The sequence below is a fragment of the Equus asinus genome, chromosome 23 (assembly GCF_041296235.1).
Source record: "Equus asinus isolate D_3611 breed Donkey chromosome 23, EquAss-T2T_v2, whole genome shotgun sequence".
In the NCBI taxonomy this organism is placed as follows: domain Eukaryota; kingdom Metazoa; phylum Chordata; class Mammalia; order Perissodactyla; family Equidae; genus Equus; species Equus asinus.
In genome coordinates this window covers 18246588-18272430 of record NC_091812.1, presented here as the reverse complement: position 1 = coordinate 18272430, position 25843 = coordinate 18246588, and the positions used below count along the sequence as shown (strand labels likewise).

The window sequence follows — 25843 nt, the reverse complement described above, 5'->3', positions numbered from 1 at the left end:
TGTTTTCTCTTATTATTTTTCCACGTGGCTGTGGTTCAGAACCATCGTGCATTTGTCAAATGCATCGCGTGTCTTCGCCCCTGTAGCTCTCCTGTTAGCTGCCGCGATACGTGAGGGAAAGAGAACGTGAGAAAGAAAGAAAACTGCTCCCAGCCCTTAACGCTGGGTTTGGGCCATTTTTCTCAAAGACAGGCTGCTGTCTCTTATCTGATTCCAACCTCCATGTTCTCAGGATGAGAAATAAATCTTTACATACAAATCCAACAGTTAGTCTCCAGGTGTTCGAGAGGAAGCTTCGGTCCGCAGTGGAGCTTTTTCAGGGAGTCCACTATGTCACTAGGGACAGCGCTGTGTGCGTCTGGTTTACGCTTCTCTTTCGAAGTTTATTTTGTGTTTTGTTGTGGTTTTCAGATTTCTCATGGTTTGGATTTGGGAAAGTAAAATCAAGACAAGGTGTTGGTAAGTAGTTACTCACTCCTTCTTTGGATAAGTAATGAGTTTGTGTTGTTTAATTCAGATGAACCTGCTTCGACCCCTTTCTTCATACTTCTTGGCCCTTCATTCATTTTCTGCATTCCTGGTTTCTGATTTGCTGAAGAAAGAGGCCTAGAATTTTTCCAGAAAAGGCGTTACTTTTGCTAATTGAGTTCAGTGAGTGGTTTTGTATTTTTGACGTTAACTCGTTTTTCTCCTATGGAGAAGGGTCAACGGTCATGCAGCTCTAGGTTGGTGATGCATTTTTAAGAAGCTTGAGGAATAAATGCACCTCACTACCACTCCATGTGCAGCAAATAGTTGGCTGAACATTCATGTCTGGACAAGTTGGGTTCTTAACTTTCTTCCATTGGCCAAGATGAAATAAATGTCTGAATTGGGAAATCAGCTGTTCATTTATGACCATTTCTCTTTCAAAACAAGACTCTAATGTCCACACACTATGATTTGTGCTTGATTGCATTCTATTCCTTGCATTTAGACCATGTGCTGACAATTGAAAAGCAGAGTTTGTAGCTTCCCAAATGACTACAGAGAATGTAGCTCATCACTAGGATTGAAATCAGGTGTGACATCCCGGGACCTCCAATTTGCTCAGCATTTTCTATGGGTAGAGAAACAATGGACAGGAATTGCTTAGAAGGCATGAAAAGGCAGATTGCCTTACATCTTGCGTATGTGTTTCCAAGATCTGGCCCCATCTAGAGCATCTTCTGGTTAGTATTTATTTTGATAGCGAGGTTGGCTATAGGTAAAATTGTAAAATAGGGCCAGGGTACCAGTGTCATGGAGACTTCCAGGTTTGAGCCATCTGCCCCCTACATGTTCATCCCATCCATACAAGGAATCACGTTTCCTTTCCATTTTTGAGCCTGATATCAGATCTTTCCTACTGGATAGCCTTTACTGATGTCCTGCCAGTGATCCAAAATGTCCAGTGGGCTGAGCCCAGAGGTGGCAGGCCAAAGCAGACTGAGCCAGAGAGGGGAAACGTCACCCCAACCCTTATAAGCCCCATGAATTCCAAGGTAAAAGCTCCTGACCAGCGAAAGGAAGGCAGAGATGTGGCAAAGTTGGAATGTTGAGCTCAACCAGCCCTGGACTTGTCAGCCACTCCCTGGGGGCAAATTTCAGATACAGCTGGTCACAGTCACTTTGCCGATACCAGAGAGACTGCCCTGCTTGGACGGTCTTACAGGTGCCCTGGGGTAAGTCTTGTGCTCCATGTGTGGTGGTGACAGGGGTGTCGAGTGATAAACTCTCCCACAGTAGCAATGTGAGAGGGGGTCTTCCCTCCACTAAACAGCAAACCTCCAGAACCACCTAAACAGTTTCCAGACCAGTTTGCCCTGTAGAGAGGCGCATGTTCCAGGAAAGCTTCAAAAACAGAGTTTCACCCTTTTAGGCCACAGCAGAGAGCCGCCTTCAGAATTATTCTTTCAGCTACAGTTCATCAGAGGTGCTGCCACTTTAAAATGTGGGTTTTATTGTTATTTAGGTAGAGTGAGGCCAACAGGTCAGGAGACAACAGCCAGTGAAAAGACAGTTTGTTACTCACGGTTCCCAAGGGAAGGGACACACCATGTCGTGGAGGAGGGGGACACATGGGGGCAGCCCCTGGGCCAGTCAGGAGGCAGAAGGAGTGAAGGGAAACCGCAGATAAGAGGCTCCATTGTGCTTTCTGCAGGAAGGGATGAGTGGGGCAGAGGAGGCAGGTTTAGGATTGGCTAGTTTGAGTGACTTCAGAGGACTCTGGGGTGTAGGGGCATCCCAAGGTGTCTGGTACCTGGTTCAGGGTGAAAGGACATGTGGACAGTGGCTTGGAGTATGATGCCTGATAAGGAATGTGGTTGGCGGTGTAGACTATGGATTGGTCGGTTTGCATATGACAAGTACACTGGCAGGTGAGTTGTTGACTGGCTCTAGGAACTGGCTCTCCCTGGAAGGGGCAGTCTCTCCAGGGTCAGCAAGGCCCCAGATGTTGAAACACAAGAATACAGAAAAGACAAGATACGGTTAATACAGCTGCCCAAGAACGATAATCTCTCCCCTCACCTTGACAGCATTTTTGGTCTCAAGAGAAGGAAACGCCTTTCCCAGATGACCATCATCTGTTCTTATCACAGGAAAATAAATCTAAGTTGGGCTTAGAAATGTCTGCAAAGCGATACGTGCAGGATATGTTACCCAGCAGCTCTGATAAAAGAAGCTTGCCTCTTTGCACTGGAGACATATTAAAATTAAAATGGGCTAAAAATGTTTCCAGACAAAGCTCCTATTTGTCAGCTCAGTAATTAGAGCTATCTACCCCAAACCCAGCCAGTTGCACAGACCTAGCAATTTAAAACTTTTTATTAACATAAGACATTTTTTCGAGTCCTCTTATGAATTTCTTATAACACGTAGTGATGTGCCCCAACTCTTCTTCTGTCTGTCTTTTTGTGGTGTCTCCTCGAGCACATGCACAGACACACACAGACACATCCCGTGATGTGCACAGACAGGCTGCTGTCACAGTATATAGACATTCATTGTCCCTGCCAAGAGCTTTCCCCCCTTCCCAACTTTGCTGTGCTCCATTAGATCAAAATGTTCAGAGAAAAATGGGCTGAATCCCTGCAGCCTTGCCAGCGACATCAATCTTCCAGGATTTGGAACATTGATAATGAAGAAAACAGCACTTGAATTAATATTCCACTTGATAAATTGTTGAGGTTTATATGTTGTTCAGATTTGTCAGTAGTGACCTTCTGGCAAAGTGAAAAGGCTTTTGAAAAATTACCTCCGGTGCTTTACACTGCTGCTATGCTTAAAATTTTTTCCCCCAAACAGAGGGCCCATTCCCTTGAGATCTGTTACCTCAGATTCGGGGATTTTACTCTGAGAGGCCAAGGAAAGGACAGGCTGTTCTTTGATGGAGCAAGAGAAGCAAAGAGCAAGTCCTTTGGTTGAACTCTTTAAATCAGGGCTCCACGGTGTACATGGCAGATGATTCAGAGCCCGACTTCCTGGAGGAATCTCAACACTGTCTTCTAGGTATCGACCTTCTCTAAAATGATTGCATGCTCCGGGAATGTTGATAGCCTGACCTGAGCCAGAGGAGACTCAGAGAAGAGAGCAACTGGGATCAGTGCGTTTCTAATCATTGCAGGGGCTCCTGAAGCAAATATGGTGGGTCTTCTGATGGCACGCGGAGTATTTGAACATGACAACTCCTGCATTTCGGGGTGCAAATGTGCAGCCTGGATTCCATTGAGAAATGTGTGGCCTTGACTGCACCCCCTCAGGGAGCTCAGGCAGTAGCATGCTTTGGTAACCTCGGAAGGGGGAACAGCTGCACCAGGAACACAGCGAGGGAGCCAGCAGTGGGAAGGTTTTATTGACAAGATGCAGAAACCTTAGCATAACACATTTCCATTTTCCATCTCTGGGCTTAAGCTCTGGGTGATCTAGGGCTGTCAGAAAGCAAATCATAAAACAGGATGGGTAAGGATACGAGAAATAACTTGTCTTCGTAGCTATTCTTGGCAGAATTTCCACTCTTGGTTAATGCCAGCAAGCTAGGCACAAGATGGGCATAACTGGTGTGCTTTCTTCCTCTGAGTGTTCTGTGGCTTCTAAATTGGCAGTGTGAGGACTTGTTTGCAGAATTAAGCCAGAGTGTATCATTAAAGGCAACTTAAATGCACATCCCCTTGAGAGAATGCTTTAAAAAATTACCTATAATAGCAGTTGGCTGCCTCCTGCATAGTTTGTTTAAGATTCAGCCAGCTGGGGAATATCCAATTGTTATCACTACACGCTGTGATAATCCCCATATGGGGGAGAAATGACTCTTGAGGTTGGGGGATAGATTAGCATGACATTTCAAGGGGATTCAAAAATGTGTGACAGAAAACCTTTTGTTTTTAGAATTGCTGTTCTTCTTACTGCAATAGTTAAGTGGGACGGACAAGGTAGGGAATGGATGGAGGTGCTGAAACCTGCATCCTGGCGGGCTGCATGGAAACACATTCCCTTCCTCAGAAAGCTGTGATTCAGACTTTCCTACCCTAGTAGGCATTTGCCTTGGCTGCATATTCCTTTTGTCTTTCCTCCTTATCCTTTCCTTCAGTAGCCCTAGCCAGTGGTTGCCTTCTGTGGGATGCTGCGCCCATTCAGTACACTGCAGAAACATGTGTAATAAAAATAAATGTCTACGGGGGGCTGGCCCCGTGGCCGAGTGGTTAAGTTCGCGTGCTCCGCTGCAGGCGGCCCAGTGTTTCGTCGGTTCGAATCCTGGGCACGGACATGGCACTGCTCATCAGACCACGCTGAGGCAGCATCCCACATGCCACAACTAGAAGGACCCACAACGAAGAATATACAACTATGTACCGGGGGGCTTTGGGGAGAAAAAGGAAATAATAAAAATCTTAAAAAAAAAAAAATAAATAAATAAAAAATAAATGTCTACGGGGATTTGAGTACTTTTCATGTATGCAGCATTTGTCATGAGCCACTGAGATCTTAATTGTTTTGAAGCTTTCCTGTAGATTTTTATCTTTGTGAATCTATTTTTGGTTGCAAACAGTATAGGTTTAGTGGTCAATGGATAAATCGTTTAGACAAGACGTAGTAAATCATATTTGTGGGCATATGCATTCTGAGAGCGTGCTAAAAAGTTTAAGTTTTGTATGGGAAATGCTATGGTTATTGCTTTAGTATAAAGATATCCATGGAATGACTCTACAAATAACATTTCGGCTAAAGGCAAAGTAGGTAACTTCGCCGTGGGATTGACCCTCTATTTTGTACACAAAAGTGATGCAGCTACTGACAGAATATACAGAAAGAAGAACAAAGTAGCAGGACAGTCCAATGTAATTCTATTCCACCAGTTGTAAGTTCATTTAATAATACCTAGTAGTAATTCCTATTTGTGAAGCCATTTCAATTTGCAATATATTTTCATAGCAGTAGTCTCATTCTAGTCTCATAAAATAACAAACACGTACCATTTTGCACATTTTACAAATGTAAGTGGAGATAGAGCCACAAAGAAGGTAAGTGACTTGTCCAAAGAGTGGAAAAGAGCTCAGATCTTGAACTCCTAGTACATCTTTCAGCGCACTGTGAAACAGGAGTCCTACATGCACGCTGGGCATTTCGGTGAGAGAGTGTTCTAACGATGTTCAGAGAGCAGAAGGGAAAGCTGCATATTAAATACAGGAGAAGGAAGCAAAGAAATTGGAACCCTCACACATTGCTGGTGGGAATATAAAATGGTGCGACCACTTTGGGAAACAGTTTGGCATTTCCTCAAAATGTTAAACACAGAGTTACCACATGACGCAGCAATTTCACCCAAGAAAAAGGAAAATGTCTGTCCGCTCAAAGACTTGTACACAAAGGCTCATAGCAGCATTGTTCATAATAGCCAAAAAGTTGAAATAACCCAAATGTCCATCAAATGATGAATGGATCAACAAAATGTGGCATATCCATACAATGGAATATTTTTTGGCAATAAGAAGGAATAAAGTAATGACACATGCTACAACATGAATGAACCTTAAAAACATTATGCTAAGGGAAAGAAGCTTGTCCCAAAAGATTACATATTATATGATTTCATTTATATGAAATGTCCAGAATAGGTAAGTCCATACAGATTGAAAGTAAATTCATGGATGCCTAGGGCTGAGAGTGGGTTGAATGGGGAGGGATTGCTAATTGGAATGATGAAAGTGTCCTAAAATTAGGTTGTAGTGATGGTTGCACAACTCTAAGTACGCCAATACCCACTCACTTGTACACCTTAAGTGGGTGAGTTTCGTGTATGTGAATTATAGCTCAATAAAAGCATTAAAAATTACAGGTGAATATGCATGTTTCCAACTCCAGGTCCAGCTTCAGTTATCAGCAATGATGATGACTCTGCCAGCCCGCTCCACCACATCTCCAATGGGAGTAATACCCCATCATCTTCAGAGGGCGGCCCCGATGCCGTCATTATTGGAATGACCAAGATTCCTGTCATTGAAAATCCCCAGTACTTCGGCATCACCAATAGTCAACTCAAGCCAGACACATGTAAGTACAGCTGTTAATACTTATCGGCCCATGTGCTGCATAGCTGTATCATCAAGTATATTTGTCAGAGTGTCTAACCAGGGTGACTGAGGGGAGGGGGCACTGAAATGTCTGAGAATTCTTGGGGCTTTGGGCCGACAGATTAGAGCTTTTAGTTTGTTGTTTATGGAATTCTCAGGGTGTGTCTCCTGCTGAGCTTGGAACTGGGGGCAGTTACCGACTTCTCTTGGGATCCATTTTCCAAAAGCATTTGTCAACATGAAGTTGGAATTGAGGCATGCTTATCATGAAAAAGATAGAGACAGAAACCAGACGTGTCATTAGAATGCACATGCGTCAGTTATGGAAGACAGGCGATTGTTGGGATTTAAATTTGGTTTATTGAAAGTCCTTAAAATATACACCAGAGATAGTCAGGAAAGTGTTGTGTCAGGTGGTATCAATTTTGGTAGTTTTGTATTCTTTGCTCAGTCCTAGTTCCCAGCATGATACTCATCATGATGCCATGAAAGCAAAGAGACACTAGAGCAATGATATGCATGTTAAGTATGCTGACTTATATTTCTCCAAACCAAATTAACTCATTAATCTCTGTTGGGAAGCTTGGGAGTTTTCTCAGAGAATCTAATCTTATCTTCTGAGCCACTGCTCATATATAAAAAGTGGAGCACAGCCTTAAGGACAACAAAAAATAAAACCACAGTGGACAAACAGCCTTATGCTATTGAAACTCCAGACCTTCCCTCACATGTGAATAAGGGGCGATGAGGGCTAGAACAACAGGTGGCCCAGGTCCCAGGGGTTCCCTGGCACTGATGAGTGGGCACCTTATGTCTATTTGCATGTTCTTATCCCATCTTAAGCACTGTTTTCTTGGCCTGCCTCGGAAGTAAGATAAGACTATTACAAGGTTAGGCTTTGGGGACTGACTTTCCACTAAAAACTTTCATGAGATAAGGGGGCTTAGCAATGAGTATCAGATCTGTTCATATATAAGGAAATACTTGTAATTTCCTCCTATTCATTCAAATGTATCCCAAAGCATATTTAATATTGGATTTGAATTTAATCATTAGGAAGAACAGTGTTACAAGCTTGTAATGTGTGAGACTTGAAACCCCATAGATTTCAGTTGAAGATGTAATATGACAAGATAATTAAAATAGCATATGTGAAGAATATTGAACTCCTTGAAATAAAAGGTATTATTTGGAATCAAGATACTATTAATCTTAATATTGTCATTATATTGTGAATAAGATGTATGGAGGCATTGCTTAAAATGTGCATTCTTTGTTGAGATAAGCATCCTTCAAATGTCCTTGATATGCTCTGGCATGCATAACATTCAAATATTGAAGAAGGCAAAGCAAGATAACGCAGTGGGAGAATCTGTCATAATTTTGATTGTTCTCCTTACGAACAGAGTACTTTGACACCCCTGTCACCACCAGTACCAAGCTGTATGATGCACTTCAGTTAGCTTGAGGCTGTATTATAATTGAGAGTCACTAAAATCAACCTGTCCTCAAAAGTTTGCTTTCCTTTGTCAATGGAGGAGAGATAAAGCAGAATAATCAAGTAGATAGCACCAGCCCAACAACTCCAATAAGAAACAATGAACAAGTGAACAAGAAAGAAAACAAACAAATAAAAAAGAGATTCTATAGAAGAAAGTGGACTAGATGTCTGCTGGATCTGTGGTTCTATCTGGAAGTGGTTTTTTCTCTCGCAAATCCCATAAGAAATTTCTAAAGGTGATTTCCTTAATCTAGAGTCCGTGGAGATTTTTGCAAAGGTTTTGGATTAGACATTTTAGTTCTTTTGGAGGAATCTTGCTTTTGTGGCTCAACCACTCTATTGCCACCCCCAGTTAGAAGGAACTGGAAGAAGTTGAGGACACCTGCAGCCTCCCCTCACCTTTTGTCCTCTACCAGAGGGCTCTAGACCACTGATTCTTCATTTGACATTTCCTTCTTTATAAAGTCTTGCTGGGTCCTTCAGTCAACTGTCCTTACTCAGCTCAGTGTTTCCAGTCACTCAGTCAGAGAAAATTGTATTTCTTCTAGGCATCAAGCCATATGGTCTTTCATGATTTTAAGAAAACTCAAAATCACTTATCTTCCATGAATCTTTTTTCAAAGAAATAGAAATCAAAAACAATCACTTTTCTCCTCCCCTTCACCCTTTCTTAAATGTCATTCTTTACTCCGTATTTTTTTCCTCTACCTTCAATGTATCTGCTGCCTTTTCTTAAGTCCTGAGGATGACTATTCTTGTGTCTGTGTTTCTATAGTCTGTTTAGGTTAGATTGTAAGCTCCTGGAGAGCAGAAACGGTGTCTGTTGAACTACTCCTTCATAGTGTGGCATATGCTGTACTTTTGATGTTGGCCAGATGTTGACCAGATGTGGCTACATATTACTGACATGTTACTAACAGACTGTAACAAGGTGACTCATAGTCTTTTTCATTGCCTCTGTTCTTTCATTGCCTATTAAGCTTGCCTACATAGTAGTAGTTCATTTATTAGATAGGTTTCTGACAATATTTTAGTCAATTTAAACAGATTTAGATAACAATTTTAACAGAAATAAGCTTTTAACAGAAAATAGTTTCTGAACATCCTAATTGTAGTCATCCAGAAATTGAAATATTTCAAAATGGATAGGATCTGTTGCTATAGGCCCGTGAAATTTTGGGAGCTTACCTTTCAATTAACTGATTCCCATTGAATATTATTACAAATTAACCTCTAAAGAATTTCCAAAGGATGGCTCTTCCTAGAAGTTGAAAAACAAAGTTAAGAAGATCTCAGAAAAAGTTTAGAGCTTTTCCCATGTGCTTAAAGCAGAATATCACATGGATGATATAACCCCAACCTCTGGACCCATCAGAAGCTTGGGCCTCAAACCAGCATATTTACTTTCTTTTCCTAAGGCTATATGCTATTCAAAGATGCTGGCTTTAGAATATATGTGTGATTTTACAAAGAGTGGTCCCAGTCTCATTTCACTGAACTGTGAGAATCTAGTATAGAAGGTGAAGTTCAATTCATTAAATATTTATTGGCCAACCACAATAGTCCTGCAGTGCTAGGAGCGAGATTCAGTGATAATGATGGCATGTTCCTTGCCTTCCGGGCATCTCATCAGAGAGGCCAGTGGTTAAGATATCGTCATATAATCACAATGTACAGTGATAGGATAGCTTAGAGTCACAGTCCTAAACCCCAATTACCTACAGGGGTCAGGCAGGTCAACTTGAGAAACAAGACAGATCAGAGACGACATGTGGCAGCGAAGGCCATGCTGGAACATGAGCCTGGTATTACCAGATACTCCAATTTGTCCAGAGAAAACGGACATTTATTCTTTCATGTAAATTTCCCAAGATTGAAACCACTGGGTGGGATCAGTAAAATACATCCCACAAGTCGGATCTGGTCTACGGTCCTCCACCTGTTTGTGACCCCCTGAGGTAGACCTTAAAAGTCAATAGATACAAACACCTGATTTTACAGACAATGCTCAGAAGTGGCTTGTCCAAAATCACATGGCCTCCATATTTGCACAGCTTTGCTTTAAAAACAAAACAACAAACAAAATAACATGATCAAACTGATTTCTTTAAATGATGTGTTAGATCATTTAAGTGAAAGATGTTGATAAATTATGTCCCCACTCTCAGGAGCTATGTGAGGTTTTCATTTGCGAAGTCCAGAGCTTGTTTGCAGGATTTTAGATCAATCTGAACAGGGCTGAATTGCTCCTGAACACTTTCCAATAGCAAGTCTGTCTACTTTATTGCAGGGCCCAGAGGTTCCCCCAAGACCGCCTGATAATAATTTGGTATTTGGAGGCTCCTGTGTCACTGCAGGAACTAAAGGAGGCTAAGTCCATGCCTGATGGAGGAGAAGAGTTCTATGGTTATCTGCAAATTCTGGCCAGACAACATCTTGACGTCACTCCTTAGCTTCTATAACCTAGCCAAGCAAGAAGTTGCCTTCCAAAGAGAAAGCAGTGTGCTCTAATGACTAAGGCTCAAAGTGCTGTGCCACTTTAACTATAGACCCATCTCCTCGATCAATCAGGATGGCAAGATGGAGCTGAGGAGCTCAGCAACATCAAGTCTGCAGTTTGTCTTTAATTCAACTAGTCTGTGTAGATGTGTCTGAAAACCACGTCATCTGACAGCACGGGTGGTTCCCCAGTAGGATTTACAAACTCGGCTTAAGGGCAGCTGCGCCGCTGTCCTCTCCTTGACAGCTGAGAACATTTTTGACAGGGTACAATGGAAACATACCTTCTGAGCTGAGGGAACAAAAGGGAAGGAAAAACACACTAACCAGCAAAACCCCTGAATCATCAATCGTGGGTTCTCTTGAAGGGTGGGAATGCGTTGTAGCTTTCCCCCAGGAAAAGGAAGTGCCATAGACTTATTGTCATCCCTAAAACTGCATCTTTCCTATAGCAGCCTTGTAAATGGGTGAGGACCCTAGGCCTAGGGCCTGAATGAAATGAGAATTGTCTCTAAATATGTACTGTATGTGTTTGTCCATCCAGAGCATGCCCTCTAAGTATACCTAGGGCTAGTAACTCCCTGTGACAGATGCATATAAAGAATTCTGACTTTTTCCCACTTTGATTCCATTTCTAATGGAATGGCTATTTTTTGATTCCCTGCATAGTGTGCCATACTTCTCTAGGTATTACAGTTCACGTGTGTGTATGTGTGTGTGTGTTTTCCCATTGGTTACATGCTTATTAGGCAATTATGTAGCTAAGCACAGATTCATAGACCAGCTAAGGCTAAGGAAATAAGACGTAATAAAGGGAGGGAGGATTTTAACAGTAGTTGAAAAGATCACATGGGCCACCCCCCAGCTCCCGTCAACTGCCATACCCACACCATCATTGTGTCGCCAGCAGGGAGAGGTTACTGGAGGCAAGATTTTTCACAGAACTGCAGAGGTTTTGAACATATTTGCAATGTTACTTTGAGTACACATGAGCAAAAATTCTGCATTACACCCAGGACCCTAGGAACTCATTAGATCAAAGGACGAGGGCCCACAGAGTTACCCAAGGTTATCATCAAACTTCAGCACAGTGTGTGCTGATGGTCCATTTTGATGGTCAGAGATAGGATTAAAAACAGGTAGAAACAATTGCTGTTGCACTTTCCTCCGTCCTTTGCCTATTAATTTTGTCTTTCAAAAGTATATTTTCTTCTAAGCATTTAATTGGCCAAATAATAGCCGCTTTGGGAACTGTTTATATCCCTTTGAAGGCCATGCCCTGCACTTTAAAAATAAACTAAGTCCGTTCTGCCCAGTGAGAGTGTAAGGACAGAGAGAATTCAGTTATTTTAGGATCCTTAGAAATTGCATCCTTTATGGCATGCCGGTTGACAACTCATCCCATGGGGCTCTTCATGGCACATTGCTCAAATTCTGTAGGTCCCAATCCAATTCTCTTTCCCTCTTGGTGCCATAGTCCTGCATCGCTAGCTATCACAGCTTGATATTATATTCTCTTTTCAACTCCAGAGGAGATGGTAAGAAGCTATCAAACAATGCTTTAAAAAGCAACTTGAGTTCCCTAGAAGAAAGGAAATGTTGCATAATTGCATTTAAAATGTAAGCCATGTTACAAACTCCACTGAGATGAAGACTTGTTAGTAAACCAGTGTCAAGCACATTTACAACTAAGTAAAGTAAGAGCCATCATTTTATTAACATTTGACCACTGGATGATATTACTTGTTTATCAAAAAAGAAGTACCTGATTATAATATAAGATGCCTCGACTCCCTAGAGAAAACACTCCAATCCTACATCTGATGGCTGAAAAGGAAAAAACAATTATGGATTTAGGTCAGAGAGACACTCATAATGATATGCTGAAAACTGTTTGTACTTCCACATCATTGGCCAAGAAAGGTGGAATTATGCATCCCCCACACATCGGACATGTCAGTGTAATTCACCAAATCATCAGAGCTGTGCTGGAAGCATACCAACAGCTGCGGGGTCCTAATGCATTTGTTCTGGGCATTTCCCAAGGCCCAGCCCTACAGGAGCATGAGTAACAGCAGGATGAATCTAATCAAGCTACACTCCCATTTGGGTTTCGGTGGGTCACTCTTGCATGTGCCAACAGATTGTGGACCAGGATCAGCTCAGCAAACACCAATGCAGGGGAGCCTCCTATGCTGCTACAAAGCTCCTGCTACCCAGATGGTTCGAACAATTGAGTGCTTCCTGTAGTTAAGTAGAGATGGCAGGATGGGAGTTTTTCTTGGATGTGATACTCAAATTCTTATGGCAGCTATAATGACAAAGTGCAGGTTTTCTCCGAGTGAAATGCAGATTTTTCTCTGCCTTTACTAATTCTGCCAGCCTGAGAGGGTAACCCACCATGGCTGGGCTTCTTTTCAGACTACGTATCATGCCAGCTCTCCTTAGTGATGAGACGCACAGTAATGCTGCCCTTCATACTTATTTGCTGGTTGGTTTGTTTGGATGTTCTTTTTCTTGTAGTTATTGCTTCTCTTGAAAGACAGGTAAGATGAATTTGCTCCATACCATGGACAGGAAAGAACTGGGAAGAGAACTAGTTCTTATTTTAACCTGATAGCCAAACACAAAGGCAGACTCTCTCCTCAGTCTCGGCTCCTACTTGGGAGCAAGAACTGCTTCCTGAGATGGAGACAGCAGCCCAAAGGGTGGAATGCTGAATGCATGCTGCCCTCTGTCTGAGGCTGCTCCCTTTTGCTGAGAAAATGCTGTGTGTTTCTGAATGCCTGGCCTCCCTCAGGGAAGGAAAAATTAGAAGGCAGTACTTGTGGCCTAAAGGAAGAGGGAATGTCAGTATTACAGTGACCACCAGGACTGACAAGGATGTGCTGGAACTTTCAGTTTTAAAACCAGGACAGTCCCAGGCAAACCCCAATGGAATGGTCACCCTAGTTGGTATAGACCTGATGATTTCTGCTAGTAAGACAGAATTAAGTCTTAATTACCCAAGATGCCTTCAGGTGCCCTAAAAGGAGATACTTTTAAAATAAAAATAAACAATATAGGTTACAGTAAGAAATTTGGAAAACAGAAGAAACAAAGATGAAATAAAAACTCACCGGTAATTTCGACATAGAGATAACTGCTGATATATCCTTTGGATGTACAGCTTTCTCGTCTCATGAATGTCCTTTCACTCTCCTGTGATGTGAAGTCTGTTAATGCCCTCGCCTTTATTTGAACTGGGTTTTGCTCATATTTCTGTAGCAATTGTTAATGTGTTGTGGATTGTGCAGGCAAGTCCACAGGAAGCACACTGGGTGTATTATTGCCAGTGCAGATTTCATATTTGCTTGGTGGTACACAGGGATTATGATAGAGCTGGGGGGGCTGGACTGCCATCCCAGTTCTGGGCTAGAGAGATCCTAACTCCAGAGGAGCTCAGCTCTCACACAGCGAGTATTAGAGAGGACGTGAGGCCTGTGTTGTGGGCTGGGAAGACTCAGAAAGCACGAGTCTCCCTGTTCTGCCGCGGCAGGCTGAGCGTTCCAGGGGAGGGTCACTACTCTTGGTGATTCCAAACATATTTTATTGCTCAGCTGAAGCAGATGATCCTTTTTTGTCTCCCAGTTCTTTGCCCTGGCCAGCTAGCTCCCTTCAGGGAGCTAAGTGTGCTGGATCTCAAAGGGCCAGGCTGGTTACATCTGATATGGTTCCCACAATTTAGGGATGCCTTTTCTTCCACCCAGGATCCCTGGGCTGTGCAAGGGCCTCTGATGAGTAGGAATCTCTCCTTAGTCACTCAGCCTTACCTAAACACGATGGAGGTAGCTGCGCAACAATGTCTAGTCTTCTCATCATGAAAAGCTTCCTCTTCTGGTCTCTCAGGCATCTGGCCTACACTGGGCTCTGGCAAGAGGAACCCTGTCAACAGCATGACATACAGCAATGTGGCAGTGTTAGCGCTTTTCACAGTAATGTTAAAATTGACAGATTCTAAAAATGAATTAGAACAGATAGATTCCTGTGATTTGTAAGAGTCTAGATTTGTATGATTTTGAACAGGGAAGGAGAGAATTCTAGAAACAAAATAATAATCTATTGCCTAGTTTCTATATTATTCTTCTCATTACTGTACATGCTATGAATAGGCGTAGACATCAACATTCTTTTTATCCTGTTGCCATTATTTGGCACATTTATTTAATCATGCCATTGACCTTCTGGTTGCATTAAAATGGAACCCAAACTCATTATTTGATAATGATGGCATTTAGAGTGAGTGCCATATTCCTAATGTTCCAATAAAGTGGTTGATATAGAGGAAACAGGATAAAATCCTACACTATCTAATTATATCAAAAGAGCTAGTCTCCACATTAGGGAATGTCTTTACTAGAGGAGATTGCATGATCTGTCTGTTTGTCAAATAAGCAGAGATGGCACCACTGTGCAGCCACGTGAGTTGTTTTCCTGCAACAATGATGGATTTTCAGATCCATTTATATGCTCATGCCCAATACTCATCCCCATCCTTACTCCTGAAAAGAGTTTACTTTTGCAGGTAAGTTGGCCTTTAGTCTGTGGCTAAAGAGCAGAGAGAAACTAACTGGTTGCCCAGGGACAGACTCATTGTCTCACCTTCTATTAATAGAGTCCTCCAGCCACCTGGACTATCTGGTCTCACATTGTCTCTATCTTGGCTTTACTTCCTCTGACCCATAAAATAGAAATTCCTTTGCCCACCTCGTTCTGCCATCCTCCCTCCTTTTCTCCACATATCAGGGTTCAGGAACCATGATGCTCATGATCACATTTCTTCCTAGCTCCTAGTTGCATGAATGCCATTTCCTGATACCCACAGCAGCAATGATGAATATGTATTGCTGCTTGAATCTTATTTAGGACCATCTTTTTCTTTCTTAAATGCTATCACTTTTATGGTTTTCTCTCCTTCTTAAGAGCTTCTGTTTTGAGTTGATGGTAAAGTTCCTCTATTTACATGTAAGATTTTAGTTTTCCTTTAGCCCTACCTAGACCTTTATCAACATTCATTTTGGAAGAGGAAAACACTCATTTTATTAGTAATAGATTGGTGATGGGTAGCTCTGCCTTAGCTTCCTGAACTCCTGAGCTTTGGGGAGGGAGACAATGGCCACATAGCAAAGGGAATAAGATTGCCATTCACTTCCTGAGTCATGGTTCTAGTCTGGGCTGGTGAAACTCTCTGCTACTTCCTACACATTGACCTCTAGTTTTTAATTAAAGCAGATCTTCGCCAGATGGGGTCTAATAACTGATACATGGGCATGGTCCTTGCTGTCAACACCCCAGTGCTCCCTTTTGTTCTCTTTGAAGAGCTCTGTATCATCGAGGGCCGAGCTTCTGTGTGTTGGTACACCTACGGAATCTATGGGAGGGAGTTGTTGGGTTGGGGGATGAATTCACGCTGTCCCCATATTCTCTGCCCTCTTTTGGAAAGAGGAGACTTGTGTGGTATGGATGATGTTCCCCAAGGAGACCCTTCTGCTAATGGGCACCCAGTCTGGGTGTTAGAGTGATCCTCTCTTGGAGGTCTCCCAGCTTCCCCACTCTGGGCAACGAGCCTCTTACTGCTGGCACCTACCTGCTGTCTTGCAGCAGTGGTCTCAGCAGTTCTGCCCTCTGATGCTGCACCATGATCTGCCGGGGTGAGATCGGGAGGGGTCTCTGTTGATTGATACGTGTTGCTTAATGTTATTTCCCTCTCTCATATTTGATGCAAGAGAGTGGACCTAAAACATGACTTGCATTCTTTGACTATGTTCAGAAACTCCAGGGCTTGTCCACACATTTGTATGAGTGATCAGTGGAGCTTGGGATTCTTTATTATATAGACGTGTTCATGGAAATGAGATCTGCTGTACTGGAATTTGTCATGTAGTTGATCATTCAGAGCCAAACACGTATACCAATAAAGACGAGAGTGTCAGATCCATGGTCTCCGTTGCCTGCTTTTGTCACCTAAAAATAATAATTCAGTGTTGGGATTCTTAAAAGCACTACAAACAGCCCCCTAAAGCTAGGCCCCATTTATTCCCTCTTAGCTCCCAAGCAGCCCTTCTGACTTTTCACGCAGCCCTCTCCACACCCAGGCGGGGCCCGGACGAGGGTAAGGCGGGTGAGGCAGTCCCTTGGCGTGCAGAATTTAAAGGGCGCCAACAATCACAGCAATCAAGATAAATAATATTTCAATGCAATATTTTAAAAGAGAAAAATTAATGCAAAAAAAAACTATGAAGAAAGTATGAAAGTTTTAAATAAAGACAGGATCCGAGAGGACTCAGATCAGGGCGTGGTGAGTCCTGCAAGTTCAGGGTCAGATCCTGTCTTTATTTAAAATTTGGATATTTTTTCATCCTAGATGTTTGCATTAATTTTTATTTTAAAAAATATTGCATTAAAATATTATTCGTCCTGATTACTAAATTTTGGGGGTCCCTTAAATTTGGGGCACAAGCCGAGAATCTCAGTCCCCTCACCCACCGGGCACTGGACACAGGCTCCTTCTGGCCTGGACCTTGCATAAACCTCTGCTGTTGCAAAGCTCGGTTTCATATACATTAGCTACCGGGCTGATTAGCTTTCCATCGTCTCTCCTCTCCTGCATTCCTGGCCTAACTGTCCTTCCTCATCCCAGGCCTCCGGCCCCCACAGATAGATTTCTCTGACTCCCTTGGGCTCAGCCAGCCGCAGCAGCGGCAGCATCAACCGTCCTGCGGCTGTCTGCTGGCGCGCGCTGGGACCGGCACTCAACTGCTCGCTGCTGTTTTTTCTATGTGACTCTCCAGAGTGAGGAAAGGAATGAGCCTGCCAAAAACAGAGAGTGAATTTTAAAAAGGTGAAAAGGATAGGAGAATCAGGGGCTCTTCTTAGTATATTTGAGAAATAATCTAGGGAAAAAGTTAGATAATTTTTTTTAAAAAATAAGTGAAATTCTTTTAATTAATTTATTAGCTATTGCTTCATTTTTGCCCACTGAGTTTTAGTATTACATTTGCTAAATTACAGGTGCAATATTGGAAATTTGAAACACTCCATTTCCTCTCAGCCTGTTCTGTAATGCCAAGAGCTCCTTCCGTGAAGTCTGCATTATTATTTTTGAACAATCAGTATCTAATGCTTTCAGTGTGCCCTATGAGTCACATTTTCACATTAAAAAAAAAGAATCCTTGTCAAAGCTGCAAAATAAATATTATTACTCTATTTTACAGACGAGAAAACTGAGTTTCAGGTAGGAGGAAAAGTAACAAACCGAAATTACACCCAACACATGAGAGAGTTGCTGTTCAGTCCCCCATCAGCCTGTGTGAAGCCTGCGGTTTTTCTGGCCCAGTGCTGCTGCTGGCCTTTTCCAAAAGTAACACGGAGTGATTTTCTAACGCTGCGAGGGGGGTTACAGTGTTGGTATCGCAACTTTCACGTGGGTTCATCAAGGAGTCCGGAGCGTACTGACCTTCCAACATGAAGTCTGGGGAACGTCAGAGGGCAGGTGGTAAACTTATTGTTGGAGGACAAAGGAGCCAGTGGTGGGCTGACCCCAGGCCCAATCTCTAATGTACGGGTTGACACAGGCCCCCTGGGGCAGTAGTGAGGTTCTCTAAATGGAGTCATTGCCAGAAATACTAAATAATTGTTAACAATCAATCCGTATTTTTATTTTTTGATAATGAAAATCATGTAAAATCCCCCCTCAAACCCACCCTGAAAAGTTTGCCTTTTTTGTTTTATTTCAGAAAATCCTAGGAAAAGCATCTGATACCATAGGTCTCTGACTCTTTCTTGAACGCCTTCACTCCTCCGAGATGAGCGCATCATATTTCCTAGGTGAACTTGACGTCCACCTTTCCAAAGACAGTGTTCAAAGAGGGCCAAGAGTTTTCAGGAGCAAATTGAGGTGCACACACTTTCTGAGTGTCCTTAGGCAGTGCTGCCAGGGTTGAGGCACCCACAGGACCTGCCTGGGTCACCCTGTTCCAGGGAGGCCAAGGGGACACAGAGGCTCATAATGCCTTCTCACCAGCCATTCTACAGGCAACCAATTTCAATGTCAGCCACGTGTGAGCATCTTATAGGAGAGACAAGCTACGCTTCTGGCTCGCCCTCTCTGACTTATTCTTTTGTTTTCCATGCAAAGGTCTGTGTTTCCAAACTGCCTTATTGAAAGGGGTCTAAATTCTTGAGAAATTTAGCCTCTACGGAGTCTTTTTTAAAACCATGTGTCGGCATTGATAAATGGCATTTCTTCCATGGGAACAGAATGTGTCAGGAGCTTCATTAGGTCAGGGAACATCAAGAAGCTGGTATTTTTTTTAGGTACCTACTTTGTCTCAGGAGCATACGCCTACACAGATTTGTGTGTGTGACCAGTTCCTCATCTTAGTCTTTTAATAAGGAGAGTAACACATGTTCCCCCAAAACGTCCTGTAACACGTCTTCCCCAGCTTGACCAGTGCAGAAGAATTAGATTGGTGAAGTTAGCCGACATGAATAAATTACTTCCTGACCCAAATGTTTATTCTCTTAGTTATCTTGATAACTTAGAAAAGACCAGAGTATGAATTATTTCATTGCAGTTCAAAGTCCATCATGACAAATAATGCTATGATCAAAATATTGTTTATGAGAGATTTCCAGGCCTCTGGGCCCCCGGGCGTATATCAGCACAGAGGTGCAGAGCTTGGGCAGCCCATGGGGGCCAGTGGAGCCGCAACCCAAGAGTGTCTTGGAGAGAGTAACTAGAATGAGACTTCCGAGGAAAGAGGTTGAAATATTTCCTTCCAAAGAGAGAATTTGATGAGTCTCTTGCACCCCCTGGAATGGGGGTGGTGTGTGTTTTTGTGTGTACCTAGCTACATTTGTCAATATGGAAAATTTTCCCAATAATGAAACAAAACAAATCTCTGACTAACCAGACTATCTGGAACTTTTAACAATGAAACTCCAGGATAGGGTGGAGCAGCAGGGATGGGGATGAAAGTTCCGACTAGGCGCAGTGTATGTGGTCATATGTCTCGGTTGGATGACAAATGTGTGTAATGAGGAAGTCATGTCTTGCCCAGGAATTCAATGGCAGCAATCATTGAATGATATTGAAAATTACCAGTGGAAATACTTACTGACAATCATCGAAGTTCCTAATCATGGACCATTCAATGGACAAACAGGTGCTTTGGGAAATCTAGTTCCTAGAATAGTGCCCAGGACATTGTAGGTGCATAATAAACATGTGAATGACTAAATGAACAAATGAATGGATAAGTGTATCTGCTGTACTTGTAACTCCGGGGGAAAAATACATCTCTACTTCACTGAGCATCAGGCACGACTAACAAGTTAAATTCCCTTCTGATTCTGTTAGGAGCAGAAGTTAGGCAATCTCTCTGTTTGAATTTCACGTTATCTACTCCATTGCCGTGTCTGTTCACTGTTGGGTTTAAAGCTTTTTCCTGGTTCTTCCTCTTCTACCTCCCAAGTTATTTACATTTTCAGAATTCTTCTGTCTGGTTTTGTAAATTGGGTTCAAGTATGCTAATACTTTATGTTTTGTATTATGAGAGAATAATTTCTGAGGGGCCCTGATGTTCATGCTCCAAGGGTGACTTTATGGAGAAGAATTGGTAATAAAAGAGGCATGCAGAGGCTTCTAGAAGGAGACCAAAAATAATAAGAATGTGTAGACTAAAAGAAGAGCCGTTCTGGAAAAACTAGAACAGATTGTGCCCTCAGGGACTAAACGCGGTGGTCACTGGGAAGGTTTGAAGCTCAGGGACCAAGAAGGGGCTGCTTGGGAAGATGACTGGGGAGCCTGTTGTGAAAAAGACACCCAGAGGGTTCTGGGTAAGGGGCAAGGTAGCGTTCTGGGTCAACCCCTTAGGGGTGTCAGATGGCTCCTTCCTGGGACTAGTAAGAAAGTTTTGAGTGAATCGAGGCCTATACCCCCAAAATTTCCTGGCTAATCTTGCAGGAAAAAACTGACTCAGAAAGCTAAGAACTTGATTAATGAATGTTGTCAACCAAAATTTAATTTTATCACTAACACAATAATAGTAACTAATATTTATTATACAGTTAATACATGCCAGCCCCTGTACAATGTATTTATCCCATTTAATTTATACAATACTGCTATGTAATAGGTATTATTATTACTTTAATCACACAGATGAAGACAATAAGACACAGAGAAATTAAGCAACTTGCCCAAGGACATGCAGCTAATAGACCTAAGAAAGCTAAGATTTGAACTGAGGCTCTGAGGCTGACTCCGGAGTCTGTTTCCTTAAGCACCTGCTATCCAGGTGCCCGTCTCTGCCTCTGTCGAGCCATTCAGCCGGTCTTTCTTGTTCCCCACACTGTACACACACTGGCCCACAAAGGATTTGAGACAGTGACAGTTTACATTGGCAATTGATGAGCTGGTATACCTACAACTTTCTCATTTTGCCCATGGTTTGAATCCTGAAATTTCCTTCTGTATTATAAAAAGTACTTTTTGCGTTCTAAACAGCCTATGACGACAGAGTAGAGAATGATTTCAAATGGTAAAGACCAGTGTCTCCAGTCCTCATCTTTGATGGAGAGCCACCCAATAGCAGGCACGTGGCTTTGGAGGGTTATGGTAGAGATACTGGTGGCCTTTTGTGTGAGGCTTTGCCCAGCCTCTTTCTTCTCAAATACCCAGCAAAGCTGAGGGACACCACTGGTGGAGACCTGTACCTATTTACCCTTAACTCTGCATCCTCTAGCTAGCCAGTCAGCTATTGGCAGTCATCAGCAAGCAAAAGCTTTTGGACCTGGATCCTTGCTGTGTGGTCCCTGTTCTCTCTTTCTCTGTCACTCTGTGTGTGTGTGTGTGTGTGTGTGTGTGTGTGTGTGTGTGATAATAACTGGAGGTGCTTTTTAAGAATCAAATCCCTGCATCCCAACCAGTTCCAGTGGCTGGAGGTAAGGCCAGAGAATTTGTGTTGTTAAGAAGCTCCAGATGATTCTGATGCATGTTGGAGTTTGGGGATCCTGTCTGCAGGCCAGACCCACTGTGGAAGGTTCTCTTCTGGAGCAACCATGAAGCTGGATGAGGTGAGGAGGCAAGTGTCCTAGGGACAGGCTTGTATCTTTGTTGCTGGTTAGTTTTTCGTAGTCCTGCCTCCTTTGCTGACATTCAGCTACCCTCTCTGGTCTGCATATCTGGTCTCAGATCTTACAGGTCTCTAAACATGGAAGTATCTCACTCATGATGAGTTAGGGCAGAGGAGTTTTGATTTAGAGAATTTAGAAGGCATCTAAGGGAGAGTCTTGTCATTCTAAGCACAAGTGCAACGTCTCCATGAGAAAATGACTCCCGTTTCTAAACAATCAACACAGAAATGGACTTTGGTAACTAGATCCATTTATGAGTTGAGGATTCCCTGTGTACTACCAGTATACGTGACACAACAAGCCAGGTAAGTAAATAGCAAACAAGAGAAATCTCTCTCATTTTTTTTTTCACAAGTACTTCATAAAGTTACTAAAATGCAAAAACTCATAAACTCAACTGTTTGAAGAGGAAAAGATCCCGTAGCAATTTGGCAAATTTTGTAATCCACATAATCAACAAGATGCAGAAATGCCCAAACTTGGTCAGATTAGGCTCAAAGCTACTGATAATTCTATATCAAAATGATTAGAAACTGCAGTTCCTCAAAAGCTTACTCAAAAAACTCAAGCTCACTAACTCAGTTGGTTTTCTTCCAAGAAAATATGCTATCATAACGCAAAATGATGAGAGTGTAGCTTAGTATTAGGACTTGTTGGGATATTATTTCTTCCCTCCCCCAAAATTCTTAGGTTCCTCTAGAAATTTCATCTATTGTGATTTGATCTGTACAAACTAATGTAAGAAGAGATAATGAGACTTAAGAAGAGAAATGATTGAATCACCATGTCCCAATAAAAAGTGCTCAAATTGGATTTCACTACGTAATGAATTCTGTTTCAACTTACTTTGACATAAATAAGATTGGGTAAGAGAAACCAGAAGTAAATCAAATAAATTAATAAAACTATCAGAGCTGCTTCCATTTTGCCTCCCAGACAATGTCTGCTCATTTGTATAATAAAACTTGCTCTTATGAACGAAAACCTTGGCATGGCACTTGGTTGAAAGCAGAAATTTAAGAGTTAGTAAATTCTCGGTCCTGACTGGGTGCCTTCTAGTTTCACCAATGTCAAGTCCCTTTGAAAACTGAAACTTGAAACCTGGAAGAGTAAGGTTCAAATTTCAACTAGACATTTGTTAAAAACAAGATTGGAAATGTAGGCATGCCTGAAATATGGATGATTAGCTGTTCTTCATATTTTCCTAATTATACGCGCTTACTGAACGTGAGGAAATTTTTTCATTTTGTCTAGACGGAGGCTGTGTCTCCATTGGCATAATATATCACGGCATTTGTAAGCCTTTGCAAAATTGAATTTGCATCTCTGCCACCACTCATAGTGAGCTTGTTATCTTGCAGTACAACCACTGGGAAAAATACAATTTCCAGGGTTTAATAAAACTGTGGTCTTCTCGTAATGCTTATGGTGCTTGAGCAATTTGTTAGGCACAATTTATCACAGATGCTTAACTCTAATTATACTGTGTATAGTGCCAGTAAGGATGATTTTAAAGATTTCCTTTATTTAATATATTTCAGTGCAAACAGAGAGTTTTGCAACCACACTATTATTTATATTTCTCAGAATTGAAGTGTCTTCTCAAAATGCTAAACATAAAGGATAAGACCACTAAGCTAAACACACATTGTGGAAAACGTGGATTGGATGTGGTTGAGAGGCAAGGAAACTGATGGGAAAAATCTGGCTTCTTGTTTCTTGCCCTGGTTAGCCTAGGGCAGAAGGAAGAAACAGTGCATCAACTGCCCGAAATGTGTCTCCTGGGCTAACTAGTTAGTACCTCGTAACTCCGGGGTAGAGAGGATCACTGAGCCCCCTTCAAGCTACTCAGTTCTGAAATCTGCGACCTAATTGAGCCTCGTCTGTCAAAAATTATTTAGCATTTTAAATATGGCTTCACTCACTGGAACCCTGAAAGACCAGAAGCCTATTTTCTCATGATCCCTTGAAAATGAGATGCAAGTGACAAATCACTGACGGAGAATCGAGTTCTAATAGTGAGGTCGAGGCCCCGAAACACGATCTCCAGCTATTAAACAGCTTTGTGAAGAATGGCTGTCACATACACGCATGATTTCAGCAGCTCTAGAGCTTTATATTAAAGACACGATTTAAATGTAAACCACATCTGGTGTTCTTTGTGCTGTAATAAATCTAGTACATGAAATGAACTTGTAGGCGAATAGAAGTTATCCTCTTTTTTTGCTTTTAATAATCCTGGGAAGCATTATGTCAAGCGCACAAGAAGGCCCTAAGCTGAAACAATAGAGTTAGCTCCAGCAACTTCAGAAGAAAGACGGGTCAGGAAGAGCTATCTGCTCTGAGGTTTGGTTAAGTGCAGTATTCAAAATGGTTTTCTGACAGCAATCTGGACAATGTTGCACTATTTTTTGCCATCAAGTTTCTACCAACAGATTAATGAGCCAGAAAGAAGAAATCTTCAAAGAACCCACAACACGCCGTAGATGGGAAATGGGATTTTGCCACTTTAGGTCAACACTGCATGCTTTTGTATGTATATGTGACCACTGTGAAGAGTTTGCTGTGGACTCAGCTAAAGCAGTTCCATGCAAAGAAATTTCCAGAGAGGGAAAGTTAAGGTTATCATACTTTATGAGTTTTAAGTTGCATCCCCATATTTTCCTTTAAAGGTGAAATTTCAGTTTGGACCGTGGATCCATGGGAAGTTGCTTCCCAAACTTATTGAGCTGTTGGTCCCCTAACCTCCTTAATGCTCGACATTTGATGGTTTGGAGAAATGTAACTACCACCTGGGTCCTGCCCAGGCTTGGGGCTCAAGTCCAGCTTTAGGTGTTAGCACCCAATCCAGCGCCAATGCCGCCCGTGAAGCCCCTGCTCCAACTGGTATGTCAAACTCCTTCAGACCAGCTTTGCCTTAGTGACACGTGCACATTCTATCTTTTTGTTCTGTCGCCACACGAAGGTATCTGAAGCTTGTCACTGGGGTCTGTACGCCAGATGCCTTTCCCTGAATGTATTGAATGAGAAGATCTTTTTCTGTCTTTTTACCACACTATCTCCCATTACCTTTATCTCAACATCTTCTCCTTGACCTGCCCCTTCACGAGCTTGAAATCCATTCTCACTTCTAGAATTTGCTTTGCCGAGCACTTTTCACTAGGTAATATAAAAAAGGAGACAGAGTGAGCCAGGATGCAGATGTCTCTTGGGTGGTGTGTGTCTTCGAGAGTTTGAATTTGAAATCTCTATATGAAAGGAAGAGTGAATGGGTGTAATTAGTCAGGCTGATGAAAGAGTAAAACCTGGTAAGCAATTTTTCTTGACTGGCTTAATGAAAAGCATTAGCTATCAGTTTCTGCCTAAACTAGCTGAGGGTAAAACAAGTGTGGGGTTTGAACAAAAGATAAAAGATGCCGCGTGTGCCTGAACTTTGTTCCTGAGAGTAAGTTTTGCTTAGGCAGAGGGTACATGGTTCATCCAAGAAAAAAAAAAAAAAAATCAGTGACTTGTAGCACTTCACGCATTTTATTTTAGGACAACTGATCATATTTCAAGAAATGGAAGAGGCTCTGGTAAAGGCCTGAACTAGTATTTTCTAACCAAATGTGTGTGTTGCTTGTTTTCTTCTTAAGTTTTGTTCTCCTCCCATTCAGCCAGTCCCTTTCTCTAGGTCAGCTTTCAAAGCAAAGGAATTTTTAAGGATTCGCTTAAGGTTATCTCCCATCACCCTGCATCCTCCCCTGGTGATGTGAATATTGCCAACAGCTGCCAAAGGCCTTGAGACCTATTCATCATCAAGTGACTAGCAAGAAATTAAGCACCCCCTGGAGGGGATGTTTTCCTGCTGTCAAAGGACTTTAAAAATGATATTCTTGCATCATTAACGACAACTAGTAGGGGCCTTGGAGCCAAATGATGTGAGGTGCAAGAAGAAGATGATTTGATATCCAAAAGCAAAAATGGCAGCCTCTCTGGCGCTTGACAGTAAGCTTGACGTTAAGCATTCTTCGCACAGCAAGACCAAATATGTCAGTGATATGTACCCTTGAGTCAAGAGTGCGGTCCAAGATGT

The 25843-nt window shown here is 42.3% G+C and overlaps 1 protein-coding gene across 5 annotated transcripts in view; it reads left to right on the top strand.

Moving 5' to 3' along the window:
- The window catches only part of NTRK2 (neurotrophic receptor tyrosine kinase 2), a 346251-nt gene that overhangs the window by 180942 nt on the left and 139466 nt on the right, over positions 1–25843 (top strand). For 4 of the 5 annotated variants that reach the window (XM_014827013.3, XM_070496002.1, XM_070496004.1 and 1 more), the window contains one exon: positions 6382–6570. In XM_014827013.3, the coding sequence (XP_014682499.1) occupies positions 6382–6570 (189 nt within the window). Of the gene's footprint in view, positions 1–6381; positions 6571–10381; positions 13634–25843 lie in introns of those variants that run through there. The other variant, XM_014827019.3, reaches the window with a different exon arrangement.